This window comes from Spermophilus citellus (assembly GCF_964194105.1).
Source record: "Spermophilus citellus genome assembly, chromosome: 7".
Classification (NCBI taxonomy): Eukaryota; Metazoa; Chordata; class Mammalia; order Rodentia; family Sciuridae; genus Spermophilus; species Spermophilus citellus.
Window position 1 is genome coordinate 106,960,377 of NC_138188.1, and position 21,175 is coordinate 106,981,551.

Here is a 21,175-nt window from a genome sequence, read left to right on the forward strand (position 1 = left end):
TAGCAAAACCCTACACAAGGAGAATGGCTGAAAAATTGATTTTTCCAGATTTCTTTGCAGATAGGAGTGAACAGAGGTATTTCTGGAAGTTGCTGAATCAGCTTTTTTGCACTTATCCTGGAATATACTACCTGGAAAGTTGACAAAGGGTTAGCCAGCTTGGGAGACAACAGAAAGGCTCAGAAAATTGTGAATCTTGGCCAAAAGAATGCAAACATGTCCACCTTTATGTCAGTGCACCAACACCAGCAAACTTTGACCTCTTGAATCCTTTTGCATAAAAAATAATTGCTGATAGTCAAAACTCCGTCATTTGTTCATAACTGGAAGAACACCTTGTTTTCTTAGGCAAAGATATTTTCAAAGATAGTTATACTCTCCCTATCAAGTGCTCTGTGGCTTAGACTGGATAAACCTTGGCTTGTGTGACACACCATAGCATTCTTTCAACTCTATGGTTGTAAAATAATAAACCTTTGAACATTTCAATACTTTAAAGGGCAGAGAAAATCAAAAGCACCTGTCCTTCTAAGATAGGGATTTAATGGATCACACGGCTTTCAATATTCTCAAAACAGCTCTCATATTTGAGCATATTTGCTACCCTTTTACAAAAACCCAACATTTTGTTTTGACAAAATGGCTTCAAGGAAGTAAATTTTTCTCTTTATCATAATGTTAAATTTAAAAAAAAAATGTATCTAATGATTTGATCTAAAAATCTCAGATACCCCAGAGATTTTTTAATAGAAGACCCCCCACCAACCAAAATTTGCTGAGAAAGAAACTGGTCTAGTGACTGATATATATTAAAGGCCCAAACATTTGCTAAATGAATGAAAAATGCTATAAAGCTTGTGCACACCAAAGCAGTAGGATGTTCACCATAATAAGAAATTAGCATATGTTCCAGAATTTCAGGCCCAACAGTGAAATAAAACAATCCACTGGTTGTGAGATAAAACTAATTTGGTTTCTGATAGTTTAATCAACAATGAACTGGGCCATTAAATTAACAAATTAAAGTGTTACAATTTAAAGAAGAATGCAAGGCTACATTAGATTAATTAAACAGCCTCCGGATGTACCCAGTCATTACAGGAATATCTGCAAAGAGCTATAAAAATTCTGAAGTAATATCAACAGCATTTAAAGGATAAGTATAGTTATGTCTAAACTTGCAGCAAGCAGAAATTTCTAACTAGATGACCTGAAATTGCTGAAAAAACAGATTACTGATATAGGTGTTGCACAACAGTCTTTTCTTCTTCCAAATGTAGCATATTCAGTCCAGTTATTACAGCCTGAGTTACAACCAGTTTTTAAAAAAATTAACACAAAGTACAAGATAATTTGAAACCTCATTTCTTTGAATTTGCTAGCAATCTGGATTCAGTCAATTAATACCTGGCTTGGATTTGAACCTGAGACTTAGACTTTTAAGACAGGAATAAGGTACATTTACCAAGTCTCCAGAATACTCCCCAAAAATTTATAGAATAAACCCATGACAAATATCCTGAAATTGAAATTAACTTGTCTCTCATGTCAGGTATAAAATTAATGGAAAAATTGTAGATATTCAAAAACTCTCAGAAGGTGACAAGAAGAGCTATGATATTGAGAATATTCATATAGCGATACAGCATGTATAAAAAAACTGGGTCCTGGCATGGTGAGATAATTTATCTCTGAATATATACATGCCAGTGGACCCATATCTAACAAAATAACTATATTGGTGTTAAAGACTAAATGGGAAAACTTACACCAAAGGTAATTTCCCATCTTGTAGCCACTAATTTAACTTTTTTTCTCCAGTGCTGGGGATCAAACTCCAAGAACCTAGGATATATGCGTGCTAGGCAAGCACTCTCCCACTGAGCTATAACTCCAAGCCCCCTACTACCATTTTAAAATGTCAATACAAACTAAGTTGGAAGGTAAAATAATGCTTAAGTAAAATGACAGAGTCATAAATGCTTTGAATTTCAAGGACTAGAAGGTGTTCCTTTGATACCAAATAACCATAGGCATTAGTGTTAAAGTTAATGTGACTTAACACTATCAATGCCTCATTTGGTGAGGGAATGAACACCCCACCAGGATCAGGTTGGGCACATGGGACAGTTATAGGCTGAAGAGTTACCAAGGGTTCATAAATCTTTTAGATTCATTTTATCCACTTATACTTCCAACTCTTGCCCAGTTAACCCAGAAAATTTGTCCTCTCTTCAAAAAATAACTCATAAATAATGTTTACAAGTTCAAAAGTAATACTGATCTTGAACCTAAGGCAAGGAAAAGTGTATCTATCTATATTTTAAATTAACACTAGAAAGAATGGTGTCTAATGCTCCAAAGTATCTTCAGAATTTCTACCAAAATATTTTCATCTAACACTTGTTTTTTCTATCTTTCCATAATTCAAAATAAACTGGTTATTTCATCTTACTTTTCATTAAAGATATTCGAGAGTTGGGTCTCAAAGAGATCTTTGCGCACCCATGTTTACAGAAGCACTAATGAAAGAGCCAAGTGGTGAGAGCAACTCTAATGTCCACTGATGGATGAATGTTTTTACATACTGGGGAATATTATTCAACATTAAAAAGGAAGGACATTTTGTCACATGGATGAACCTTAAAGACATCATGTTAAGTAAAATAAACGAGTTGAAAAAAGGTTAAGTATTTTATGATTCCCCTTATCTAAGGTATCAAAAGTGGTTAAATTGATAGAAACTGAAAGTAGAATGGTAGTTACCAGCAGCTGGGGGAAGGAGAAAAGTTGGAGTTCTTTAATGGATATAGTATGCTTCAGATATTTAAGATGAAAAAATTCTGGACATCTCCTTCACTACATTGTGAATCTACTTGATACTACTAAACTGCACAGTTAAAAATGGTTAAGATGACTGTTATGTTTTGTGTCCCCCCAAAACTCAGGTGTTGAAACTTGAGGTCCAAAGTGATAGTGTTAAGATGTAGTATCTTGTAGAGGTAGTTAGGCCATGAAGGCTCCTCCTGCATGTGATTATAGCCTTTATCAAAAGGCTTTGCACAGCATTAGGCTAGCCTGCTCTTCCCTCTTCTACCATGTGAGGACACAGCATTCCTCCCTCTGGAGGATGCAGCCAAAAGTGCCATTTTGAAGCAAAGAGCAGCCCTCATCCGACAAGGAAAATTGCTGGCACCTTGATCTTGGATTCTTCAGCCTCCAGAACTATTAGAAAATAAATTTCTATAATTTATAAATAAACACAAACTAAGACAACAATAAATTTTATGTTATGTGTTTTTAAAACATAAAAAATTCAATCATATTTTTCTGATATTCATCATTACTGAATATAAAATATTTTAGTGACATTATGAATTGCACATGTGCTTTAGTATGAGAATTCTTTACTTTGGAGGATTATGTAGGACTTTTGTTTTCTTTAAACTCCTCTGCCTGACCTCCTTTTAAAATTGAGAACAACAATGACATAGAGAATATGGTGTTTTCAACTGAAGAGAGGTAAATCCAGTTATGTTAGAGTGCCAGCTCTACATGAAACTCAAGTTCCTGCAACTCTGGAATGAGACATGTCCTTGGGAGTGACTAGAAGAAGAATACTAAGGATGTATTCTTCTCTTTATCAAGGCATAGCCTGACTGTAACTGTAAATACAAAAGCTCAGTAGAAAGAAATATAATGATGTCTACCTCAAATAACTGCAATTTAAAATTCATCGAAATGCTTCAACCAATGTGTGACCCTGGAAAAGAAACATCTCACACTCAATTTAATTTGATTCTTGACAGTAAGTAGTTTTATGTTTGTTTTTAATAATTTCCAAGCTATTACTTTAAACAAAAATATCACATCCTCGAAGGCAAGCCTCTACTTTTACACCCCTGGCATAAAGCAATGCTAAATAAAGTTTTCTGAATAACTGAGTAAGCAGTGCACTGAAATTAACCACTTCTTTTTGCTACTTTTGCTTAATGAGCTATTAAGCATAATCAGAAACAATCTTAAAACAAAGGGATTGGTTCTACGGTTTCATGCTCACCTCCCTCTGTTCTGTTTCCTGTTCCAAATCACATTACCATTAATTGATAACTCCTAATTACCCCCCACCCTAGGACAACCACTCTAAAGCTTGCTCACACTCATATCCCCAAAATCCTTCTCCACTTCCTCATTTTTGCCATGCCTTGCTTTATTTTTCTAAGAAGCCTTTTTCACCCACAATTTCCCTCTTCTTCACTTCAACATTTCTATTTTGACCCTGATCTTCTCTGGATTCAGTGGACATCCTCTTCCTCATTTCCACCAGCAACTCCACCACTACTTCCTCCCTACTAGAACCAGTCTCCTCATCTTCTTCTAAGCCCTCCAGGCCAGTAGCCCTTGGGGTTCATGCTTACCACTTCCCTTCTACTTCAATTCACCAAAAATGGTCTCTTCCATTGATTCCCATTCAAAATATACCAACCTTCAAGAAATTGATCTAAGAAGCACAGATCAATCTTATTTGTATTAGTTTTCTCAGCCCTCAAAGTATTTAATGAGCGCAATATTTACATCCCAATTAATTGTGTCCTACCTTTTGGATGTATCTTCTACTACAACTTTTTCTCTTTTATTTATTTATTTTGGTACCAGGGATGACCCCAAGGGTGAGCAACATTCCTAGCCCTTTTTATTATTATTTTTATTTTGTAACAGGATATTGCTAAATTGCTAAGGTTGGCTTTGAATTTGCGATCCTCCTGCCTCAGCCTCCTGAGTTACTGGAATGACAGGCCTGCACCACCCCAACCAGACTTACTACAAGTTTTTTCATCTACATTCTCTTTCCCACCAAAAGTGATATTTATAACAGTTATAAGCTCTTTTAAGGCAAAGACTGTCTTCTGCCTCACTGCATGAAAGTCCCTTGTTTACTGTATGCATTCATATATTTTATGATAATAAGGTAGTAATAAGTTTGCTTAAAAATGAACTTTTCTATGACTCTCAATAGAGTCATCATTGTACTAAAGGTACTAACCCTTTCACTTGCGTTTACTTAACAAATGTATTTTTCTTACCTTCTGTTCCCATCAGCAGTACATAATTGAAGGCAAAGCCTTCTCTTATACGAGCATTTTGCCATTAACTTAGTTTTTAATGATAATAAGCAGGGTCACTCTAAAGTGGTGTTGCTGGAGAGGATGACATTTTAAAATAGGATTAAAAGTTCCATAGACAGTTTCAGATGACCCTTTAACACAAAATTTCAAGTTACCTGCACAAATGTGTATGCATGCTGTGTTTTTTTCATCAAATTTTTTCCTCTCCTTAGGACTTCAGATTAAGAATCAAGGATGTCCTCAAAAAGTTAATAGCACATGACCCAGCAACTCTACTCTGCCTAAGAGAACTTAAAACACATGTTGACAACAACAACAACAAAACTTGTACCTGGATGTTCATAGTAGCATTATTCAGGATAAAAACCATTATTCACAATAGATAATAAATAATTCTAAAGGCAATCAACTGATGAATGGATAAGCAAAATGTGATAGATCTATACAATGGACTATTATTCAGCTAGAAAAAGAAAATTAAGTATTGATACATTGTACAACATAGATTATGTTACAGGAAAGAAGTCAGACACAAAATGCCATGTATGGTATCATTCCATTTATATAAAATGTCCAGAATAGTTAAAAACATAGAGAAAGAGAGATCATGGTTACCTTGGACTGGGAAAAGAGGTAGTGAGCAGTGACTGCTAATGGGGAAGATGTTTCTTCTGGGGGTGATGAAAATGTTTTAGAATTAAAATAGTGATGGTTATACAACCTTGTGAACACACTAAACACCACTGAATTGTATTGTAAGCTATAAAATGGTGAATTTTATGATACCTGCATACTATACATTAAAAAAAAAAAACCCAAACCTCCTCTTTCCCATTTGTGTACCTGACTTTCTTCTGCATCATCATCCCGTATTTACCCTCTATGCATTCATATTAAAACTCAACATTGCTGCAAGAGACACCATTATGGCAGAGAACTGACGTCATCAGACTGCGGCGGAGGAGATAACATCATTAAAACCTGCGGCTACAGCATCAAATAAATTTATAGGAGTAAATAGTAACTCAGCAGTCAAACAGAACAAGAAGTAACATGAGCAGCTTCAAAAAGCAAGGAAGAAAAGGAGTACAAACAATGCAGGACAGCCTAAATATTCAGGAGGACCTAGAGTCATCAGAAAAATGGTCATATAAAGAACTCAAGGAACACCTTAGACAGATGGAATGGAACCTTAAAGAGGATACAAGACAGCAAATTCAAGCAGCGAAAGAACACATTGAGAATGAATTACATAAACAGATAAAAGAAGAAGTTAAGCATCTTTATCAGGAGATAGAGATTATAAAAAAGAATCAAACAATAATTCTAGAAATGAAGGAAACGATAAACCAAATTAAAAACTCAATTGAGAGTATCACTAACAGAGTGGAGCAAGTAGAAGCCAGAACGTCAGATAATGAAGACAAAATATATCATCTTGAAAAGAGTCTAGCCAACTCAGAAAGGCTGGTAAAAAATCACGAGAAAAACATCCAAGAGTTATGGGATAACATAAAAAAACCAAACTTATGAGTCATCGGGATAGAAGAAGGTACAGAGATTCAAACCAAGGGAATGAGAAACCTGCTGAATGAAATAATTACAGAAAACTTTCCAGAAATAAAAAAGGAAACAGATATACAAATTGAAGATGCATACAGGACACCGAGCACACAAAATCACAGTAGACCAACGCCAAGACACATTGTTATGAAGATATCCAATATACAGAGCAAAGAGAAAATATTAAAAGCTACAAGAGAAAGGAGACAGATTACATTCAGGGGTAAACCAATAAGGTTAACAACGGATTTTTCATCACAGACACTGAAAGCAAGAAGGTCATGGAACAATGTATTTCAAACACTGAAAGACAATGGATGCCAACCAAGAATTCTGTATCGAGCAAAATTAAGCTTCAGGTATGACAACGAAATAAAAATCTTTCATGATAAACAAAAATTAAAAGAATCTGCAGCCAGAAAACCAGCATTGCAAAGCATTTTGAGCAAAACACTACACGAGGAAGAAATGAAAAACAATAACAAAACCATCAGTGGGAAGTGCCTCAGTAAAGACAGAGGGCGAGGGGAAAGATAATCATGGAGAAACAAAATAATTTTTTTTAAAAAAGGATAAACAATCAAACATGGATGGAAGTACAAACCATATATCAATAGTAACTCTGAATGTTAATGGCTTAAACTCTCCAATAAAGCGACATAGGCTGGTATCATGGATTAAAAAAACAAATCCAACAATATGCTGCCTCCAGGAGACACATCTGATTGGAAAAGACATACACAGGCTGAAGGTGAAAGGATGGGAAAAAATATACCACGCACACGGTCCTCGTAAGCAGGCAGGGGTGGCCATCCTCATATCGAATAAAATCGACTTCAAGACTAAGTTAATCAAAAGGGATAAAGAAGGTCATTATATACTGTTAAAAGGAACCATTCACCAACAAGACATAACAATTATCAATATTTGTGCACCAAATAATGGTGCTGCGACATTCATAAAACAAATTCTCCTCAAGTTCAAGAATCAAATAAACCACAACACAATAATCATGGGTGACTTCAACACACCTCTCTCACCATTGGACAGATCCTCCAAACAAAAGTTGAATAAAGAAACTATAGAACTCAATATCACAATCAATAACCTAGACTTAACTGACATATATAGAATATATCAACCATCATCAAATGGATATACTTTTTTCTCAGCAGCACATGGATCCTTCTCAAAAATAGACCATATATTATGCCATAGGGCAACCCTCAGTAAATATAAAGGGGTGGAGATAATACCATGCATTTTATCTGATCATAATGGAATGAAACTGGAAATCAATGATAAAAGAAGGAAGGAAAAATCCTACATCACATGGAAAATGAACAATATGTTACTGAATGATCAATGGGTTACAGAAGACATAAAGGAGGAAATCAAAAAAGTCTTAGAGATAAATGAAAATACAGACACAACATATCGGAATCTATGGGACACAATGAAAGCAGTTTTAAGAGGAAAATTCATCGCCTGGTGGTCATTCCTCAAAAAAAGAAAAAACCAACAAATAAATGAGCTCACACTTCATCTCAAAGCCCTAGAAAAGGAAGAGCAAAACAACAGCAAATGTAGCAGAAGGCAAGAAATAATTAAAATCAGAGTGGAAATCAATGAAATTGAAACAAAAGAAACTATTGAAAAAATTAACAAAACTAAAAGTTGGTTCTTTGAAAAAAATAAATAAGATCGACAGACCTTTAGCCATGCTAACGAAGAGAAGAAGAGAGAGAACTCAAATTACTAACATACGGGATGAAAAAGGCAATATCACAACAGATGCTACAGAAATACAGAAGACAATTAGAAATTATTTTGAAAACCTATATTCCAATAAAATAGAAGATAGTGAAGACATCGATAAATTTCTTAAGTCATATGATTTGCCCAGACTGAGTCAGGAGGATACACACAATTTGAACAGACCAATATCAATGGATGAAATTGAAGAAGCCATCAAAAGACTACCAACCAAGAAAAGCCCAGGACCGGATGGGTATACAGCGGAGTTTTACAAAACCTTTAAAGAAGAATTAATACCAATACTTTTCAAGTTATTTCAGGAAATAGAAAAAGAGGGAGCTCTTCCAAATTCATTCTATGAGGCCAACATCACCCTGATTCCGAAACCAGACAAAGACACCTCAAAGAAAGAAAACTACAGACCAATATCTCTAATGAACCTAGATGCAAAAATCCTCAATAAAATTCTGGCGAATCGAATACAAAAACACATGAAAAAAATTGTGCACCATGATCAAGTAGGATTCATCCCTGGGATGCAAGGATGGTTCAACATACGGAAATCAATAAATGTTATTCACCACATCAATAGACTTAAAGATAAGAACCATATGATCATCTCGATAGATGCAGAGAAAGCATTCAACAAAGTACAGCATCCCTTTATGTTCAAAACATTAGAAAAACTAGGGATAACAGGAACTTACCTTGACATTGTAAAAGCTATCTATGCTAATTCTCAGGCTAGCATCATTCTGAATGGACAAAAGTTGAAGGCATTCCCTCTAAAATCTGGAACAAGACAGGGATGCCCTCTATCACCACTTCTATTCAATATAGTTCTCGAAACACTGGCCAGAGCAATTAGACAGACGAAAGAAATTAAAGGCATAAAAATAGGAAAAGAAGAACTTAAATTATCACTATTTGCAGATGACATGATTCTATACCTAGAAGAACCAAAAGGGTCTACAAAGAAACTACTAGAACTAATAAATCAATTCAGCAAAGTGGCAGGATATAAAATCAACACGCATAAATCAAAGGCATTTCTGTATATCAGCGACAAAACTTCTGAAACGGAAATGAGGAAAAACACTCCATTCACAATATCCTCAAAAAAAATAAAATACTTGGGAATCAACCTAACAAAAGAGGTGAAAGATTTATACAATGAAAACTACAGAACCCTAAAGAGAGAAGTAGAAGAAGATCTTAGAAGATGGAAAAATATACCCTGTTCATGGATAGGCAGAACTAACATCATCAAAATGGCGATATTACCAAAAGTTCTCTATAGGTTTAATGCAATGCCAATCAAAATCCCAACAGCATTTCTTGTAGAAATAGATAAAGCAATCATGAAATTCATATGGAAAAATAAAAGACCCAGAATAGCAAAAGCAATTCTAAGCAGGAAGGGCGAATCAGGCGGTATAGCAATACCGGATTTCAAACTATATTACAGAGCAATAGTGACAAAAACAGCATGGTACTGGTACCAAAACAGGCGGGTGGACCAATGGTATATAATAGAGGACACAGAGACTAATCCACAAAGTTACAACTATCTTATATTTGATAAAGGGGCTAAAAGCATGCAATGGAGGAAGGATAGCATCTTCAACAAATGGTGTTGGGAAAACTGGAAATCCATATGAAACAAAATGAAACTGAATCCCTTTCTCTCGCCATGCACAAAAGTTAACTGAAAATGGATCAAGGAGCTTGATATCAAATCAGAGAGTCTGCGTCTGATAGAAGAAAAAGTTGGCTCCGATCTACATATTGTGGGGTCGGGCTCCAAATTCCTTAATAGGACACCCATAGCACAAGAGTTAATAACAAGAATCAACAAATGGGACTTACTTAAACTAAAAAGTTTTTTCTCAGCAAGAGAAACAATAAGAGAGGTAAATAGGGAGCCTACATCCTGGGAATAAATTTTTACTCCTCACACTTCAGATAGAGCCCTAATATCCAGAGTATACAAAGAACTCAAAAAATTAGACAATAAGATAACAAATAACCCAATCAACAAATGGGCCAAGGACCTGAACAGACACTTATCAGAGGAGCATATACAATCAATCAACAAGTACATGAAAAAATGCTCACCATCTCTAGCAGTCAGAGAAATGCAAATCAAAACCACCCTAAGATACCATCTCACTCCAGTAAGATTGGCAGCCACTATGAAGTCAAACAACAACAAGTGCTGGCGAGGATGTGGAGAAAAGGGTACACTTGTACATTGCTGGTGGGACTGCAAATTGGTGCGGCCAATTTGGAAAGCAGTTTGGAGATTCCTGGGAAAGCTGGGAATGGAACCACCATTTGACCCTGCTATTGCCCTTCTCGGACTATTCCCTGAAAACCTTAAAAGAGCATGCTACAGGGATACTGCCACATCGATGTTCTTAGCAGCACAATTCACAATAGCTAGACTGTGGAACCAACCCAGATGCCCTTCAATAGATGAATGGATAAAAAAAAATGTGGCATCTATACACAATGGAGTACTATGCAGCAATAAAAAATGACAAAATCATAGAATTTGCAGGGAAATGGATGGCACTAGAGCAGATTATGCTTAGTGAAGCTAGCCAATCCCTAAAAAACAAATACCAAATGTCTTCTTTGATATAATGAGAACAACTATGAACAGAGCAGGGAGGAAGAGCAGGAAGAAAAGAGTAACATTAAACAGAGACATGAGATGGGAGGGAAAGGGAGAGAAAAGGGAAATTGCATGGAAATGAAGGGAGACCCTCATTGTTATACAAAATTACATATAAGAGGTTGTGAGGGGAATGGGAAAATAAACAAGGACAGAAATGAATTACAGTAGATGGGGTAGAGAGAGAAGATGGGAGGGGAGGGGAGGGGGGATAGTAGGGGATAGGAAAGGTAGCAGAATACAACAATTACTAATAGGGCATTATGTAAAATTGTGGATGTGTAACCGACGTGATTCTGCAATCTGCATTTGGGGTAAAATTGGGTTTCATAACCCACTTCAATCTAATGTATGAAATATGATATGTCAAGAGCTTTGTAATGTTGTGAACAACCAATAAAAAAAAAAAACTCAACATTGCTTCCAACTACCTACTGTTCTTCAGCTTCCAAACTTACACCTAGTTTCTCTTTTTTCCTCCCAATTTCCTATTGGTCACCAAGGCTAGCACTGTCTATTACTAATAAAAATTGTCACCATTCTTTAATATTTAATCCTGCCAGATACTATGCTGGATGAACATATATGGTCTTCAATTTTCACAATTATCATGCATTTCATAGAAGAGGAAACTGAGGCACTGAGGGATTAAATACTCCCTACAATTTATTCTGCAACCCTTCAGCCAGAGTGATCTTCCTAAAACTACAACTGATCACATTACTCCCCTAACTAAACCTCTTCAAAGGCTTCCTGCTGTTTTAAAGGTCAGGCTTCTTAAATGGTATAATGTGACCTTTGGGATCCCTCTTTTTTCACCACTTCTCATAGCAATCTCTTTTGATTCCTGGATTACGTCAACACGCTTTCTCCTCTTGTCTCTAGACTTGGCACAGAGATCTCTTACTCATTCACTCAACAAAATATTATATCCCGATACTTTACCTGTTACTGGGCACACGGTGATGAATGAAGCAGATATAGGTCGTGCCCTTAAGTATTCAATATCAAATGGAATAAAAAAGTAATTACAGATGGTAATAGTAAAATGATGAAATAGATGCTGCATTATAAAACATCTAGGGGCGTGGAGGGTGGGGACACCCACAGACTGTTTCAGATAGATTGGTCTGGGAAGGACTCAGGTGCTGACATACTCTGACACATGAAGAAGTCAGCTATGTGAAAAGTAGGAAGAGGTGAGTGAAAGTTGGCAGAACCTAAACTAAACATTTTATAGGGCATAGTTAGAAATTTGACATTTATTCTAGGTTCTAAGTGCAATGAAATTAATTCAAAATATTTAAGTAAGCGAGTGACACATTTTGTTTTTTGGTTATGCTAGGGATCGAACTTAAGACCTTGAACATGCTAGGCAAGCCTTTTATCATTGAGCCACATCCTTCTCTTCCTTAAAAAAAAGTCAGCTGAAAACCAACAAATAAACGATCTCATATATCATCTCAAAATCCTAGAAAAAGAAGAGCAAAATAACAGCAAAAGAAGTAGAAGGCAAGAAATAATTAAAATCAGAGCTGAAATTAATGAAATCGAAACAAAAGAAACAACTGAAAAAATTGACAAAACCAAAAGTTGGTTCTTTGAAAAAATAAATAAAATTGACAGACCCTTAGCCATGCTAACGAAGAGAAGAAGAGAGAGAAACCAAATTACTAGCATACGGGATGAAAAAGGCAATATCACAACAGACACTTCAGAAATACAGAAGATAATCAGAAATTACTTTGAATCCTTATACTCCAATAAAATAGAAGATAGTGAAGGCATCGATAAATCTCTTAAGTCATATGATCTGCCCAGATTGAGTCAGGAAGATATAGACAGCCTAAACAGACCAATAACAATAGAGGAAATAGAAGAAACCATCAAAAGACTACCAACTAAGAAAAGCCCAGGACCGGACGGGTATACAGCAGAGTTTTACAAAACCTTTAAAGAGGAACTAACACCAATACTTTTCAAGCTATTTCAGGAAATAGAAAAAGAGGGAGAACTTCCAAAGACATTCTACGAGGCCAACATCACCCTGATACCTAAACCAGACAGAGACACTTCAAAGAAAGAAAACTACAGACCAATATCTCTAATGAACCTAGATGCAAAAATCCTCAATAAAATCCTGGCGAATAGGATTCAAAATCGTATCAAAAAAATTATACACCATGATCAAGTAGGATTCATCCCTGGGATGCAAGGCTGGTTCAATATACGGAAATCAATAAATGTTATTCACCACATCAATAGACTTAAAAATAAGAACCATATGATCATCTCGATAGATGCAGAAAAGGCATTCGACAAAGTATAGCATCCCTTTATGTTCAAAACTCTAGAAAAATTAGGGATAACAGGATCATACCTCAACATTGTTAAAGCAATCTATGATAAGCCACAGGCCAGCATCATTCTGAATGGAGAAAAATTGAAGGCATTCCCTCTAAGATCTGGTACAAGACAGGGATGCCCTCTCTCACCACTTCTGTTCAACATAGTCCTCGAAACACTGGCCAGAGCAATTAGACAGACGAAAGAAATTAAAGGCATAAAAATAGGAAAAGAAGAACTTAAATTATCACTATTTGCAGACGATATGATTCTATACCTAACAGACCCAAAAGGGTCTACAAAGAAACTATTAGAGTTAATAAATTAATTCAGCAAAGTGGCGGGATATAAAATCAACACGCATAAATCAAATGCATTCCTGTATATCAGCGACAAATCCTCTGAAATGGAAATGAGGACAACTACTCCATTCACAATATCCCCCCAAAAAATAAAATACCTGGGAATCAACCTAACAAAAGAGGTGAAAGACCTATACAATGAAAACTACAGAACCCTAAAAAGAGACATAGAAGAAGACCTCAGAAGATGGAAAAATATACCCTGTTCATGGATAGGCAGAACTAACATCATCAAAATGGCGATATTACCAAAAGTTCTCTATAAATTCAATGCTATCCCAATCAAAATCCCAACAGCATTTCTTGTAGAAATAGATAAAACAATCAGGAAATTCATATGGAATAATAAAAGACCCAGAATAGCAAAAACAATGCTAAGCAGGAAGTGTGAATCAGGCGGTATAGCAATACCAGACTTCAAACTATACTACAGAGCAATAGTAACAAAAACAGCATGGTACTGGTACCAAAACAGGCGAGTGGACCAATGGTACAGAATAGAAGACACAGTAACCAATCCGCAAAACTACAACTATCTTATATTTGATAAAGGGGCTAAAAGCATGCAATGGAGGAAGGATAGCATCTTCAACAAATGGTGCTGGGAAAACTGGAAATCCATTTGTATCAAAATGAAACTGAATCCCTTTCTCTCGCCATGCACAAAAGTTAACTCAAAATGGATCAAGGAGCTTGATATTAAATCAGAGACACGGCGTCTGATAGAAGAAAAAGTCGGCTATGATCTACATACTGTGGGGTCAGGCTCCAAATTCCTCAATAGGACACCCTTAGCGCAAGAGTTAACAACCAGAATCAACAAATGGGACTTACTCAAACTAAAAAGTTTTCTCTCAACAAAAGAAACAATAAGAGAGATAAACAGGGAGCCTACATCCTGGGAACAAATCTTTACCCCACACACTTCAGATAGAGCCCTAATATCCAGAGTATACAAAGAACTCAAAAAATTAGATAATAAGATAACAAATAACCCAATCAACAAATGGGCCAAGGACCTGAACAGACACTTCTCAGAGGAGGACATACAATCAATCAACAAGTACATGAAAAAATGCTCAACATCGCTAGCAGTCAGAGAAATGCAAATCAAAACCACCCTAAGATACCATCTCACTCCAGTAAGATTGGCAGCCATTAAGAAGTCCAACAACAACAAGTGCTGGCGAGGATGCGGGGAAATGGGTACACTTGTTCATTGTTGGTGGGACTGCAAAATGGTGCAGCCAATTTGGAAAGCAGTATGGAGATTTCTTGGAAAGCTGGGAATGGAACCACCATTTGACCCAGCTATTCCCCTTCTCGGTCTATTCCCTAAAGACCTAACAAGAGCATGCTACAGGGACACTGCTATATCGATGTTCATAGCAGCACAATTCACGATAGCAAGATTGTGGAACCAACCTAGAAGCCCTTCAATAGATGAATGGATTAAAAAAATGTGGCATTTATACACAATGGAGTATTACTCTGCAATAAGAAATGACAAAATCATAGAATTTGGAGGGAAATGGATGGCATTAGAGCAGATTATGCTAAGTGAAGCTAGCCAATCCTTAAAAAACAAATGTCAAATGTCTTCTTTGATATAAGGGGAGTAACCAAGGACAGGGTAGAGACGAAGAGCCGGAGAAGAAGATTAACATTAAACAGGGATGATAGGCGGGAGGGAAAGTGAGAGGTAAGGGAAATTGCATGGAATTGGAAGGTGAGCCTCAGGGTTATACACAACTACATATAAGAGGAAAGGAGGAGTAGGAGAAAAATTATATAAGTGGAAGAAACGATTTATAGTAGAGGGGGTGGAGAGAGAGAAGGGGAGGGGAGGGGAGGGGAGGGGAGGGGGGACAGTGGAGAATGGGATAGACAGCAGAATACATCAGTCACCAGAAAGACAATTTGTAAATCAATGGAAATGTAACTGATGTGACACAGCAATCTGTATACGGGGTAAAAATGGGAGTTCATAACCCACTTGAATCAATCTGTGAAATATGGTATATTAAGAACTATGTAATGTTTTGAACAACCAACAATAAAATAATTAAAAAAAAATGTCAGCTGCTGAACAGAGAAGGAATTGGAGAGGCACAAGTTAGGAAACAGGGACACTGGTCAGGAAGATATACTAGGGGTTTAGGTAAAAAATATAGATGATTTGATCTAGGATCTGATGATGCAGGAGGATAAAAGGAAGATAGACTAGATAAAGAACTGTCCTGATTTAAAAGGTCATTAGCTGAATTATAGAGTTATAAAATGAAAGAGGTGGCAAAAGGAGTTAAAATTGAGGAAACTGACAAAGGAGAAAGTTAGAAAAGAGCATCAGAAGAATCTCAGGTCCATCCTGAAAGAATATTCAAGAGCTTAAGCATTCTCCTTTTATACTGCCATCAACTGGTGCTGGGGATGGAACCCAGGGTCTCCCCTATGGTAGGCAAGTGCTCTGCCTTGGAGCTACATCCACAGGTCCATGCAGAATTTTTGCAGCAATGTTCGGCTAGACAGGTGTAGATACAGAGAGTGCAAAAGGGTGCGTTCATTCAGTGTAAGTTTTGTCAGAATAAAATGCAGGGAGGGCCAAGAGAATAGTGTATTTTCAAGAAAGAACTCATAATGATAAACTATGACATGCCCTCAAACATGGTCAGAGTGCAGTGTATAACAATGGAAGGGTCAATGGATTGGAGGTATAACTGAAGTTCAGGAATTGTCTCCTGGGGTACATAAGCAAATGAGCTATAAAGGCAGGAGAAAGAAGTCAAGAGAGTAGGAGGTTATAATTTATTCCTTCAGCTGGGAATGGGCATCTACACCTCTGGATAAACTATTTGATCTCCAAATACATCCATCTTGTGTTTTTTTGCTCCTTGTCTTCCAGAGCTCCCAGCACCACACCAGAGTTTGTTACTATCCTGTCCAATCATAAACATTGACCTCAAACTATTCCCTCCTTGAAATATTTTTGTTTTTCCCACTGGGATCCCTCCTCATGGTGACAACTGTCACTGAGTGAGTGTGTTCTATGGATAGCATTAATGAGACCACTTATTAGTCATTCTTTTTTTCTTTCCAGGTTCCTTTATTCACTGTGAGTTCTCGGGATAGGCTCTAGGCTCTGTTATAAACATTTAAAAGTTTCTGGATCCCGTGGCAGTATGCAGAACAGGGCCCATGCAAGGAGCAATCATTTCATTAAATGCTAACAGGAAACACCAGCTCCTGGGCCAGCAAACTTCACCCATTCACTAAACCAAAGTTCCACAGAAAACGAATAAAAAGCCCATGATCCCTGTTCACAAGAGTCCCACACTGTTTCCCCTTACCTCCAGTTTCACAAATTTAATTTTAGTCCACTCTCACATTAGAACGCCCTTGTGCGTGCAACAGCACTGCCCTAGGATTTCTGTACAACGATCAAAAATCTGGATACCACTATTTGCGAAAACTCCCATTTATGAAAACAAGTTCTTTTTCTTCATAATTGAATGCAAGGCGGGAGAGACCTGGGATGGGGCTAATCTCAAAGGGCCACAAGAGAGGAGCCCGGTGGATCCCTAGGGACCGGGTTTGCATTTAGGGGATGACCTCAGTCTGGCACCTACCTTGGTTCCCTGCAGCTGTAGCTTCCAGGGTAAGGTGAGAGCTCACCTCTGAGCCCGCTGCCATGGAGAGCGCGAGGCGGCCTCTGCTCCGCCAGAACCCAAAGGAGTGAACGTGCAGTGGAGTCCGCGCAGGGCCCGCCTGGGGTCCTCAGCAGCACCACAGGAAGGAATCGCAGCTGCTCCACCAGCTTCGCCGGAACCGCCGCCTCCGCCGCGGCCTCACGTGACCATCTCTGGGCGGGGCCACACGGGTTTGTTTTGGTCCCAAGCACCGAACGCGTGGTTTGAGTTGTGGCGCTCCTCACATCCTCCAGACCTTAGCTTCTTTCGCTTAGTCTTTCGTTCTCTAGTCAGATCCTTCCTTGGCTTTTCCCCACCCCACAGGATTGGAGTCCTAGGGGGTGGTTTGTTGTTTTGCGGGGCTCCTGGCGGTGGGCCTGGTCTGTGCGTTCGCTGTCCCTGCAGCCACTCTGACCAGCCGCGGAGACCAGCACAGTGACTGTCTTTCACTTCTCTGCCCCTTCTGGCAGCAGCGTGACTCCATCTCGTTTTTGTGACTGCCGGGAATACGAACCTCGGGCAGAGTGTCCTTTGATTGCTCTCCCTGTGACTCATTTCCCGATCCAGACAAGCCAAATTGCTCCACTTGAGTTCTTAAGGACTCTGACAGCTGTCAGGCTTCTGGATTTATATATCAAAACAAACAAACAAGTGGCTGCCTGGTCAAGAGATCAACAACCCCCAGTTTTTTCCTTGTTTACCCTTAGTCTGTTCAAAATCATAACCGAAGATGGATCTAGGTCACTTTGGGGCAGAAATCTTACAACCTTAACACAATCTTACTGTTCGCCTATTAAGTGATAGACAAAATGGGTAAAAATATTACATGTGGCATTGGATATGTAAGACAAAAAGGTGACACATTATACTAGGTAGTACTTATTTAAAAAAACAAAGGCACAAGATATTTTTGTAATACCATCCCCTGGCACGCTCCTATACTTCGATCTTATTCCATCAATCCCCCCCCCCATAATTTCTGAAGTTATAAACCAAATAAAACTAAACCCAATATAGTAGCAAGCATTAGGTTAAGTGGCCTGAGGTCACCGAGTTGTTTATTAGGCACATGATGCAAACTTGGGCACTTCCTCCAGCAACCCCCGGGTGGCTTGCCTAACCTCCTCTACTGCAGTTTCCCTGGAAGTTTCCCTCTCCCGGGCCAACCGGGCTCCTCACTGCCTTTACAATTCCTCCCGGTTCTCTCATTGCGACCCCAGCTCTTCCACGCGCGGGTGTTTGCTCGCAGTGCCTGAGGGCGGGGCGGACCTCCGCCTCCCCCCGCCTCCCCACCCACCGGCTCGGGTGGCGCAGGCGCACCAAGCACGGCCGGGAGGCCGAGGGCGACCACAGCAGCTCCGACTGGTGCTCCTCCCGCCGCGTCTGAGTGGGCTGGTAGGCGGCCACCGAGTCTGCTCCGGGCAGGGGCCGGCGGGCGGCGTGGCCATGGGCGCAGGCTGGAGTAGCGACGAGGAGCGGCAGCCGCTACTGGGGCCCGGGCTCGGGCCTGGGCCCGGGGCTGCGCGCAGGAGCCGGGAGGCGGCGGCGGTGGCGGTGGCGCTGCCCGCCGCTGGCCCGGGTCCGGGACGGGTGTACGGGCGCCGTTGGCTAGTGCTGCTGCTCTTCTCGCTGCTGGCGTTCGCGCAGGGCCTGGTCTGGAACACCTGGGGCCCTATCCAGAACTCGGCGCGTCAGGCCTATGGCTTCTCCAGCTGGGACATCGCGCTGCTTGTCCTGTGGGGGCCCATTGGCTTCCTGCCCTGCTTCGCGTTCATGTGGCTCCTGGACAAGAGAGGTAAGGGGTCGCGGGGTGGGCAGGGTGTGTGGGGGTCTCTGCAGGTGCTGTCACTCCCTGGGGAGTCAGCGCCTGCCCTAGCTCCAGGCCTGCCAGCCGCTTCTCTGGGCTTGGTTTTAGGGGTTGTGTGAGGTGACCCAGTGTTGGTGGCATCCCGTTTCTGAGTTAGGAACCCTCTGTCCTCAAAGAGACAAATAAATATGGGGAAACTGCCTTGCAAATGTTTATTTATTTATTTTTAAATCAAGGCCCTTTCTGCAACTGTAGGGATTTAAGCGATCTTTGAATGTTTCAGATTTTACACATTGTGGACATCAGAGCATCGAAGTGCACATGCTATGAATGTTATTTACACCTGACAAAAATGACTAATGCTTTGACTTCAAAGGGATTTGGGCATGTTGAGGGTGAGAGGTCAGAAAATAGATTGATTATGTCCAGATGTAAGGAAGTAATGAGTTGGCTTTGATCATAGATGATTCCAGCCCTGGAAAAGCTATTGGAAAACTCAGATCTGACGCTTGGTTTTCTGAAGGTGGTGCAGGACAGGTTTAAAATGTGTGTATGTGACCAGGTGGCTTTCTCAATTGAGATGCATAGGATACTATGTACATCTAATTTTACCACCTGCCAGTATGATTCTGATAGGAGCAAAAATAAACAAAAGTTCACAGGGCTGAGAAAACATTGAATTATCCCACGTAAGTATGGGCAAATAGATTTATAGTGATGATTTACCCTCAAGAGGCTGTTGTACAAGACTTTAGGTTTATTAGTTGGATAATGATTTGGGATTACTTTGTATAATTTCTGTTAGTTCAGCCTTTTATAAGTATTTATGAAATTAGTTCTTTGATAAGATTTGGAACATTGTCTTAGTCCACTGGGGCCATTATAACAAAATGCTATCAATTTGGTGCCTAATAAACAACAGAAATTTATTTCTTTTTTATTTTTATTTTTTTTTAGTTGTAGACAGACAATACCTTTATTTTATTTTTTTATTTTTTTTAATGTGGTGCCAGGGATCGAACCCAGTGCCTCACACATGCTAGGAAAGCACTCTACCACTGAGCTACAACCCCAACCCCAGAAATTTATTTCTAACAGTTCTGGATGATTGGAAAGCCAAGATGAAGGCCTGGGCAGAATCCATGTCTGGTTAGACTTACTTCCTGCACAGTGGTCTTTTCTTTGTAATGTCTCATGGGAGAAAAAGCCAGTAATCTCTCTGGGATCACTTTCATAAAAGCATTACTCTTATTCATAAGGACTGTTCCCTCATAACATAATCAACTCCCAAAATTCCTCCTCCTAATTCCATGATTGTGGTGGTTAGGATTTCAGCATATGGATTGAGGGAGATACAAATATTCAGATTATCACAAGTCAAGCATAGGTAGACATAGAATTGCAATTGTCTGGCACATAGTTAGCATTCAAATTATTTGTTATTAAGAGACTAGAATAGGGTGATGGTCTCCCATCCTGACAGTTCCTTCATAGGAATATTCTATATAGAAAAGACTATGGAACTGTTGATTTGAGAATTCATTCACAACCAATAATGTGATATAACTGCTAAAAGAGGAGGACAGTTTTGGGCACAGAGCATAGTGTCCAGAACAAGAAGAGAAATGGTTTGAAATTCTCTATACTAATGTTTGGTTTTGAGCATTGATATTTAAGGTCATTTGACAAACCAGATTTTAAAAATGTGTGACAGTAATGATAATGGTTGTAAAAACCATGGTTGTAAAAAAACCAAAACTTCCCCCCCCCAAAAATTATGGTTAGGTAAAAATCATAGAAGGGAACAGAATAAGTTAAGTTTGAAAAAGAAACTTGAGGCAGAATGT

The 21,175-nt window shown here is 38.8% G+C and overlaps 2 protein-coding genes across 8 annotated transcripts in view; one reads left to right on the plus strand and one right to left on the minus strand.

Annotated features, from left to right (window-relative positions):
- The window catches only part of HSPBAP1 (HSPB1 associated protein 1), a 73,583-nt gene extending 54,717 nt beyond the window's left edge, over positions 1-18,866 (minus strand). For 2 of the 5 annotated variants that reach the window (XM_081302819.1, XM_081302815.1), the window contains exon 1: positions 17,462-18,742. In XM_081302819.1, the coding sequence (XP_081158945.1) occupies positions 17,462-17,525 (64 nt within the window). In that variant the 5' untranslated portion in view covers positions 17,526-18,742. Of the gene's footprint in view, positions 1-17,461; positions 18,764-18,818 lie in introns of those variants that run through there. The other 3 variants (XM_081302818.1, XM_081302816.1, XM_081302817.1) reach the window with 3 other exon arrangements.
- Positions 18,690-21,175, plus strand: part of SLC49A4 (solute carrier family 49 member 4) — a 130,074-nt gene continuing 127,588 nt past the window's right edge. For 2 of the 3 annotated variants that reach the window (XM_081302821.1, XM_081302823.1), the window contains exon 1: positions 18,831-19,316. In XM_081302821.1, the coding sequence (XP_081158947.1) occupies positions 18,968-19,316 (349 nt within the window). In that variant the 5' untranslated portion in view covers positions 18,831-18,967. Of the gene's footprint in view, positions 19,317-21,175 lie in introns of all 3 variants that reach the window. The other variant, XM_081302822.1, reaches the window with a different exon arrangement.